Below are 10221 nucleotides of genomic sequence, written 5' to 3'. Positions count from 1 at the left end.
TGGGAAATAATATTACTTATAGTGTGTGTTGTTGATTATAGAAGGAAATTGTGTCCTAGTAATCTAGGTTGAGAATGACCCCAAGAGGAGCTCATAAGGATTGTCATGTTAAACCCTGTAGGTGCACTTAGTTCGACATGACGATAAGGTTGAGTGGTACTACTCTTGGACGAAGATATTAATTAAGTGAGTTATCAGTAACTCATTTAATTAGTGGACATTCATTATCTTAAACACAGAGAAACTAACACACTCATAATAAGAAGGAGCCCAAAATGTAATTTGGGATTGGTGCGGTAGTTCAATAATAGTTCTTTAGTGGAATGAATTATTATTGATGAAATTAAGTTATGTGTTTGGGGCGAACACGAGATGCTTAATTTCATCGAGAGACCAAAACCAATTCCTCCTCTCGGTCCCTATCATAGCCTCTTAATTATAGAGTACTATAACCACCTATACCCACCTTCTTACCCATCCTATAGGGGCCGGCCAAGCTAGCTTGGAGTCCAAGCTAGGGCCGGCCAAAGGCATGGTTCATGGGTTCATGAGGTGGCCGACCCTAGCTTGAACCCAAGTTTAGGTGGTCGGCCCTATTAAAATAAAAAGTAATTTTATTTTTAAAATTTTTCTTATGTGGATTCCATGGTTTTAAAAGAGAGTTTAAAATTTAAATCTTTCCTTTTATAGCTTTTTACAAAAGATTAAGAAAAGATTTGAAATCTTTCCTTATTTGTAGATTGAAAGGTAGATTTTAATTTTGAGAAAACTTTACTTTTTTAAACATGTTCATGATTTAAAAGAGAGTTTAAAAATTAAATATTCTCTTTTATTAGTTTCTACAAAAGATTAAGAAAAGATTTGATATCTTTCCTTATTTGTAGATTAAAAGGAGATTTTAATTTTTAGAGATAACTTTCCTTTTTGAAAATCATCCACATGTTTAAAAGAAAGATTTTAATTTATAAAATTTCCTTTTTATAATCCACCATGAAGGAAAAAATTATTGGAGAAATTTTTTATAAATTTCCGGAGATAAATTAGGAAGTTTTAATTCTTATTATAATTAAAACTCTCCTTGTTTATAGCTTATAGATGTGGCCGACCATGTAATGTGAGAAGAGGAAATTATTTTTAATTAAATAAATTTTCTTTTTCATGGCAAAAGAATTAAGGAAGTTTTTATTTAAATTTCCTTGTTTGCCAAGACCAAGGATTATAAAAGAGGAGGTAGAGGTGCCTTTATGGCTAACAACTCTATTCTATTCTTCCTCTCTTTTTCTCCTTGGTGGCCGACTCTAGCTTCTCCCTCTTCTCTTCTTCTTGTAGCCGGCGGCAACTTCTCTAGGAGCTTGGTTGGTGGCCGGATTTTACTTGAGGAAGAAGAAGAAGAAGGAGGCTTTGTTTCCTAGCATCCCTTGGAGTTTGGTGGTGGCCGAACCTCATCCTTTCATGGAGTCTTTGTGGTGGCCGAATCTTACTTGGAGAAGAAGGTGGCTTAGGTGGATTCTCATCTCTTAAATCTTAAGTTTAAGCCGTGGACATTGCTGCAAGCTAAACCTTTCACCTTTAGACACAAGTGTGTCACAAGGTGCACAATTTTGCGTGTCGTACCGATTAAGCATATTTTCAATATAGGCTTTCTTCAAAAGTCCAAGGATGGCCCTGTAGGATCGTAGACGTGCTAGAAGGGGGGGGGGTGAATAGCATGCATTGATTTTTCACTCATTTCGGAAAACACACAGAATACGTAGCAGAATAAAGAATGAAAAGACAAGCAACGCTAATAAGCTTTGTTTTACTTGATTCAGAGCCTATGGCGACTCCTACTCCAAGGCCCGTGATCGTTGATTGCTTTCATTAGGCAATCACTATAGATTCAGAAATTGAGTACAAGTACAAATATGCAGCTTACAAGTATTGCTCAAAATTAAACTTGTTACCAACGACTTGGAGAAATAGAACTTCTAGCTTGATTGTCATCAGAGCAGCGTTAGACGTTTCCAGAGTGCGCGCAAGAGCTCAAGTTGTTCTTCAAGAATTGTTGTTGAAGCCCGCCAAGCTTGATCTGATCCAGATCTCCGGATCTCGGGATCAGGTTTGACCCACTATCGATCGGTCGATCGATCTTTCTGATCGGTCGACCGATCCTGCCTAAATCGGTCTGCCTTCTGGTTCTTCTGCTCGGATATACTTTCTTCGTTCGATTGACCGATCCCGTCATTTGGTTGACCAATCCCTAGCACATCTGGTCTGATCAACTTGGCTCGGCCATGTCACCGCTTATCCCCGATTTGATCGACCGATCCTGAGTTTCGATCGATCGATCCCTCGGTCAAACTCGGTCCACTCGCTGGAACTCTGCTATGTTTTCTTGGAGGTTCGGTCGACCGATCCAAGCCAAACATTAACCTGCAGAATCATTAGTCTTCCTGCAAAACAAAGTTAGACAAATATATGAATTGAATCAATGACTTGACAGTCTTCAGACTGTCCGATTTTGACTTCGGATTTCCTCTGGAAACCCTAGGTCGAACCGGTGCCTACTGTACCCTTAAGGGGAACACATCATCATCTACTCCTCTCAGGAGAAGTTACCTGTTGCCAAACCGGTCCTCCAGACCAACTGGACTTTTGCTCAGCGCCCGATGCTTCCGGTCTTCATACTGGACGTCTGCTTCACGACCCGCCCAGACTTCCACCCGGTTTGTGATCACTAGGATTTCAACCTAGAGTCCCCGACTCTAGGATTTTGCTCGAAGCACTCGACCCGCCAAGATTTTCCACCTAGGGTTACCACCCCCTAGGACCTAGGGTTACCGACCTTTAGGATTTTTCACCTGCCTAATCGCAGCTAGGACTTTTCATCACCTAGGGTTACCACCCCCTAGGACCTAGGGTTACCACCCCCTAGGATTTTTCATCTGCCTAGAATCCACTAGAACTTTTGCCTAAGACAACTTAGGACTTTCCTGCAAGCTCAATCAACCTTAATTGATCACAAGACAACTTAACTTTGGACCCTTTGACATAATCAAAACCCAGGTTCGATCGTCGGATGCTTCCCACACTAATAACCCCTTGGACGATCATGGTGAATCTATATACCTAATACAAAAGATACATCACCAAGATCCTTCATTTCAAAGTTACTAGATAGAAATAACTTGGTTTCATGCAACATGCCCTTATTATTGCTTGCCAAGAAAATATTATCCACGTACAAAACAAGTATAATGAACTTGCTCCCATTGAACGTGATATATATACACTGATCAATAAGGTTTTCTCTAAAACCAAATTTGGAAACCACTTGATTAAACTTCTGAAACCACTAACTGGACGCTTACTTCAAACCATAAATGGACTTCTTTAACTTACATACTAGGTGCTTTGAATCCTTTGATTCAAAGTTCTCTGGTTGCACCATGTATATAGTCTCATTGATTTCTCCATTGAGAAATGCAGTCTTTACGTCCATTTGATGTAACTCTAAATCATAATGAGCCACAAGTGTCATGATTACTCTAAAGGAATCTTTCGTTGAAACTAGTGAGAATGTCTCCTTGTAATCAATATCTTCCTTTTGAGTGAATCCCTTAGCAACAAGGTGAGCCTTATACTTCTTGACATTGCCTCATGAATCCAATTTAGTTTTAAATATCCATTTACAACCAATTGGTTTCACGCCTTTAGGCAATTCAACAAGTTCCCAAATGTCATTGTCTGCCATGGACTTCATCTCTTCCTTCATGGCTTTGATCCACCGAGTGGGATTAGAGCATTGTTTGACTTCTTGAAAAGAGACAGGATCACTTTCCAACCCAATGTCAAAGTCATGCTCTTAGAGATAAACATACTCACTAGAAGTTTTTGGTCTCCTTACCCTATGAGATCTCTTGAAAGGTACTTGTACTTGAGGAGGTTGAGATATCTGTTCAACAATTGGAGGTAAATTCTAAACTAGAACAGAAGGACTCTCCAACTAAATTGGAGGAGGAGTGAAAATATCTTGGCTCACTACCTCTCCCAGATGTGTAATATCAAAAGCATAGGGAATGGTTACCCTATCACTATCTATTACATCAGTAGTAATCTCAATAGGATTGCTAATGTTTTCCTCTTCAAAAGATATTTGTCGCCCTAATATACTCCCACTGTCCTCTATAAATTTTGCATTACTCGTCTCAAAGAAGGACCTTGTCGAGGGGTCAAAAAATGTAAACCCCTTTGACCTCTTAGGGTATCGTACAAAATAGCAGCTGATAGTCCTTAAGTCCAGTTTTCTTTCAGTAGGCCTATAAGGCCTAGCCTCAGCTAGACAACCCCAGACATGTAAATATCTAATACTAGGCTTCTTGTCCGTCCATAACTCAAAAGGGGTTTTTGTCACTACTTTACTAGGTACTTGATTTAGTAAATAAATTACAGTCCTTAATGTCTCACCCTAAAGAGACTCTGGTAAAGAATAAAATGTAATCATGCTTCTTACCATGTCTTTAAGGGTGCAGTTACATCGCTCAACTACACCATTTTGACTAGGCATCCCTAGGATAGTGTATTGAGGGATGATACTACATTCGGCTAGATATCTTGTAAAGGGCCCAGGACATTGCTCATCTGATCCGTCATATCTTCCATAGTACTCACCACCACGATCAGATCTAACGGTCTTAATCTTCTTACCAAGTTGATGTTCAACTTTGATTTGAAAGAGTTTAAACATGTCTAGGGCTTGCGACTTCTCATGAATAAGATACAAATAACCATATCGTAAGTGATCATCTATGAAACTAATAAAGTATGTTTGATTATTTCAAGAAACCTTAGGGAATGGTCCACATATATCTGTATATATTATTTTTAAGACCTCACTACACCTATTTGCACCTTTGTTCCTTTTGTTAGTTATTTTTCCTTTGATGCACTCTATACAGACTTCAAGAACTGTTATATCAAGGAAATCGAGAATTCCTTATGACATTAACCTCTCCAGGCGTGGTTTGGATATATGTCATGAACACCTATACTACAACATGGATGAATTCTCATTAGTTAGATTTCACTTTGTTCCTATACTACGCATTATTTCATTCTCAGTATTAGTAGAAGATATAGTGTTTAATTGATACAACTTATCAATTAAGGAGCCACTGCCAAGCAATAGTAAATTTAGGAAAATACTAAATCTTTCATTTCCAAATGAACAATAATAACCTGATTTATCTAAACAAGAAACATAAATTAAGTTCCATCAAATAGACAGTACAATAAATGTATCTTCTAAATTCAAATAGACATTGTTTCCTAAAGAAAGTTGAAAAACGCCTATCGCTTCTATTTTGGCTTTCTTGTCGTTTCCCGTATAGATATATCTTTCACCATCAAGTGGCAGTCAACTCTTGAGACAATCCTGCATAGTGACACTAATATGAGTAGTAACACCAGTATTTATCCACCAAGTGTCGCGAGGAACTAAAGTTAAATTGACTTCTAAACTAACATAGTTAAGAAGTATAACGTTCTTTATATGCTAAGTGGCATATTTGGAGCAATCCTTCTTCATGTGACCTTTCTTCTTGCAAAAATAGTAGGTTGGTTCTTTATCCTATTTCAATTGCACTTTATGGCCTGAAGCTCCAGAATCTACAATTTGTTTACCCTTATTTGTTGTCATTTTCCTTTTCTTACTCTTACTCTGAGTAGTTGTAACCATATGAGCACTTTTAAATGTCTCTAACTTTAATCTCTCCTCCTCTTGCACATATTTAGCAATAAGCTCATTTAATGTCCACTTTTCCTTTTAAGTATTATAATTTATCTTAAAAGGTGTGAACTGCAAAGGGAGAGATATCAAGATGAAGTGCACAAATATACCTTCAGACATCTCCAGTTTGAGTGTCTTTAATCCTGTTACCATATTGGATATTTCCATAATGTATTCTTTGATGTTTCCCTTCCCTTTATATCGCATTGAGACAAACTTTGACAAAATTGTAGATGCCTCAACCTTTTCATTTGAGGTGAACCGGCTTGTTATATCATTCAAGAAGGTGCTAACGTTAGAATCCTCAGAGATTGAGCCCCTTATTGATTCTGGAATTGAAAATCTCATGATACTTAGACCTATGCGATTTGATCGTTCCCACATGTCAAAAGCAACCCTCTCTTCAGTAGTGCTGGTACTGGACAGAGGTGTGGGGCGATCATGCTTGAGTGCATAATCTAAGTCCATGCTATTGGTGCAGTTTATACTAACGGTCTAACTCAGGTTTTAATAAATGATAAATGAGTTAAGTAGGTGTATTTATGATCTAAGTGCTTACTAAGCATGCAAGAATTAATGAGTCTGGAGGACCAAACATTGGGCAGAAATCTAGCTAGGTCTGTGAAATCGAATAGTTGGTGTGAAGTCTAGATAGGTCAACGGGCTGACCTGATATCTGGCAGGAAGTTCGGTAGACATCCGACAGAAATTCAGTTGGGTCTATGGACTTGACAACTGACATAAAGACCTGGTGGGTCATAAGGCTAGTCAACTGACTGCAAATTGGTATGTAAAGGTAAGTCACTAGAGGAGAGTGACTCGGTGAGGACGTGTCTTGGTTGCGGGATAGTAGGCGTTGTCCCAATTTAAGTCTATTTCGGATCCCTAAACTGAGATCTTGACTAAATCCTGGTCTCAAAAGAGACAGGGTCTAATTACTACACAGTATTATTGTGCTAACACTTATCTTACAAGTTATTATTTAGTTTATTGGACTAACACGCTTTGCAGGGCAAGAAGAGCACAAAAAACCTCAGGTGAACAATACTTGAGGTGCCTTCTAGGGGATGGAAGGCGTCTTCCACTGAAGGCACCTTGGCACTATTCATGGAAGGCGCATTCCGTAGGATAAAGTTTAGACCTCATCGCGGATAAGGGCCAACTTGTTTAGGATCAGAATTACTGCATTGGAGGCACCTTCAAGGCCCCTTCCACAACCCTTATAAGGGCTTCTTGACCTAAGCTTTGACAACAACTTCCATATGAGCTTCTACGCATCCATTTAAGGTTCCAACTTCTCCAACTTCTTGCTATAACATTGCTACGATGATGTTGGCCTGACTACTACGGCGGAGCGAACCGACATCGAGCCTAAGCTGACAATCTTTAGAGGTGTTGGGTAATAAACTTGTAATTTGTGTACTTACTTATCTGTAAAAAGGACAAATGCAGTGTGTTGCACTTGTTCTATATTCCTTTGTACTCAATTTCCTTTTCTGAGGGTACCGGAAGAGGTTGTTTAGTGAATTACCCATCGATAGGTCTATGGGACTCGAGTCTTAGAGTAGAAGTCGTCAAAGGCTCCGAACCAAGTAAACTGACCGTGTCTGATTCTGTCTTCTAACCTGTGTTTTTTATTTATGTGTTTTCCGTTGCGTACTTTACTCTTAAATTTGAAAAGAAAAGACAAGTTTTAAAAAACCACGTGATTCACCCCCCCTCCCCCGTCGCCCTCTCACGTGCGACTTGATCCAACAAGTGGTATCAGAGCAGGTTTTGATCTGAATTGGTGCAACCACTAATCAAACTAGGGGGAATTGGTTTATTTTTCTTTAGATTTTAGTTTTTTACATTCTATTTGAATCGATAAAAGTTTACCTCTTCAAATAATTTTTTTCGTTCAATTTTTACTCGAAATTGGTGCAACACCAATCGAGTTCCTCGATATCTCTTTCTTAAAACTCCACTAATCTAAGATCAAGTCTTAGTACATTCTTCAAGTTTTTTATTTCAGTTCTAAATGACCCAAAACGAAGGATACAACACCGTTCGTCCACCACTTTCCAACAGAGACTATTTTTATATTGGAAGAAGCAGATGGAGGTGTACCTGAAGATTGACTTCGACCAATGGTTCAACATCACTAAAGGATATAAGGTGCTCGTCGACAACGCCAGAATTTCAATGAACCCAGAATATTAAAATCTAGAAATGAAGAAGAAGGTCTAGCTAGACTTTAAGGTTCTCAACACAATCCAGTACAGATTGACAAAGGAGAAACTGAACCGCATCAGCCCACACGAAAACGCAACTGTGCTATAAGACAAGCTCATAGAACTACACGAAGGAACCAACGACGCAAAGGTAATAAAAAGAGACTTATTTTAAAATAAATTATTTACATTAAAATGCAGGAAGGAAAATCCACCAGTCAATTACATGTGAGGATAAAAGACATCCTTAATGGGTCCACACAATCGGACATCAGATGGAGAACCGAGATCTGATCAGGTATGCTCTAAACGTATTTTCTTAAAATGCAATGTGGGCATCCATCGTGGATGCTTATAAAATTTCTAGCAACTTATCTAAATTAAACTTAGATGAACTTTTCTATGAATTAGAATTGTATGAACAGACTAACGATAAACCTGAGAAAGGTATTGCTCTTGTTGCAGGACCTTTAAAAGATAAATCCAAATCTAAACTAGAACTAGAAGATGAATTTGACCCAGACTCAGACGATGAAGAACACCTAATGAACTTGGTAAGGAATATGTTCACTAAGAGAAAGAAGGACTTTATTAAAAGGGATATGCAGAAGATTAAATTTACTCCCAACAATAAGACACACATTACATGCTTTGGATGCAATAAGAAGAGGCATTACAAGAACGACTACCTAAATCTCAAGAAGAAGAAAGCCCTCAAGGTAACTTGGGATGAATCATCCATGGAGGAATCAGACGGTGACGAACCTATAGGATCAGAAAGAACACTAGATTGGGGGGGGGGGGGGGAGAATACTGATCATCGAAAATTTAATTTAAAACAGATACACAGTGGAAGATTAAGAAGTAATACTAACATGACCAAGTTTTTACATGGTTTTAAGCCTTCAATGACTCCTACTCTAAGACCCATACTCGTCGAGTGCTTTCGTTGAACAATCCACTAATAGTTCGAAATGGTTACAAATTGCAAGTATAAGAACTATAAAATAGTGTTACTGATAATAACAAAAGAAAAGAATCTTGATCGCCGATTGTTGGAGGAGCTTCACAACGTCGTAGGAGCTTTTTCGGAGCACTGAGCAGAAGAGAAAGTCGTTACAGTTGTTGTTCTGAAGCTCTGGTCGAAGGCCTTTAAATAGGTCCATTCTAGGCGCCTGGAACCCCTTCGGGCGCTTGGACTACATGGCTCGGCCAATCAACGCACTCCACATAAGCTTGTGGATCAATTTTTGGGTCCAGACACCTGGACCAAGTCCGATCGCCCGGACCGCCTTGGTGCTCACGACCCTGCCCAAGCGAGCTTGGTCCGGCTGCCTGAACCCCTTTTCTTTAACCTTTCCACCTGCAAGAAGAGGTTAATCTAAGCAATCAAAAAAAAATATTTTACCCTGTAAAATAGAGTTAGCACAACATAATAGATTATGAGTAGTAATTAGATCTTGTCTCCCCAAGACCAGGAACTAGTTAAGATCTCAGCTTAGGTTTCCCAAATAGAGCTAAGCTGGACCGACGCCTACAGTTCCCTCAACGGGGAATGCACCCTCACTAGATCTCTTCTCTAGTTGCTTACCTTTACTTATCACTTACAGTCACTCAACTTGCCTCTGATCTACTAGGTCTTCCCGCCAGTTGTTAGGTCCACAGACCCAACTAGACTTCAGTCGGTTGTCAGGTCTCGTAGACTCAACCGGACTTCCCGCCAGATATCGGGCCCCGCAGACCTATCTAGACTTCGCACCAGCTATCAAGGCTCGAGGACCTAGCTGGATTTCCCACCAACTATCGGGCCCCATGGACCTAGCTAGATTTCAACTTGGTATTAGGTCCTTCAGACCAGTCAACTCCTGCACACTTGGTAGAAGCATCAGATAAACAACCCATCTAACTTTAACATATTTGTCATACATCAAAACCAGACTGTTAGTGCAACCTACACCAACAATCTCTCCCTTTTTAATGTAATGACAACCTGGGTTAAAGTTAGAAAAAATACAAAGAAAAAAAATACAATAAAGCATAAAATGTTTAAAGTGGGTTCAATTTTCTAACTTAACCCACTATCCTCCCCCTTTGACATATATCAAAAAAATAAAGACATAATGCATAAAAAATAAGTAAGAAAATATTGCAAGCTGAAATCTTTAAGCAAGTTTCAAAGAATTATGACAATGTAAAGAATTTTTAATACTAATTACTTTAAATAACTTTGTAACAAGACAA

At 38.9% G+C, this 10221-nt stretch overlaps 1 protein-coding gene across 1 annotated transcript; it reads right to left on the bottom strand.

The window, feature by feature from the left end:
- Nucleotides 1–5822: 5822 nt before the first annotated feature.
- Nucleotides 5823–6235, bottom strand: LOC121979436. The gene is made up of 2 exons (XM_042531427.1): nucleotides 5878–6235; nucleotides 5823–5836 (listed from the first exon to the last, which is right to left on the bottom strand). Exons 1-2 carry the CDS (start codon nucleotides 6233–6235, stop codon nucleotides 5823–5825), a joined length of 372 nt encoding a protein of 123 aa, XP_042387361.1.
- Nucleotides 6236–10221: the final 3986 nt, after the last annotated feature.

The sequence above is a fragment of the Zingiber officinale genome, chromosome 5A, assembly GCF_018446385.1.
Source record: "Zingiber officinale cultivar Zhangliang chromosome 5A, Zo_v1.1, whole genome shotgun sequence".
Taxonomy (NCBI): domain Eukaryota; kingdom Viridiplantae; phylum Streptophyta; class Magnoliopsida; order Zingiberales; family Zingiberaceae; genus Zingiber; species Zingiber officinale.
Note: the sequence above shows the minus strand (reverse complement) of the source record. Positions and strands in the feature narration are given on the sequence as shown.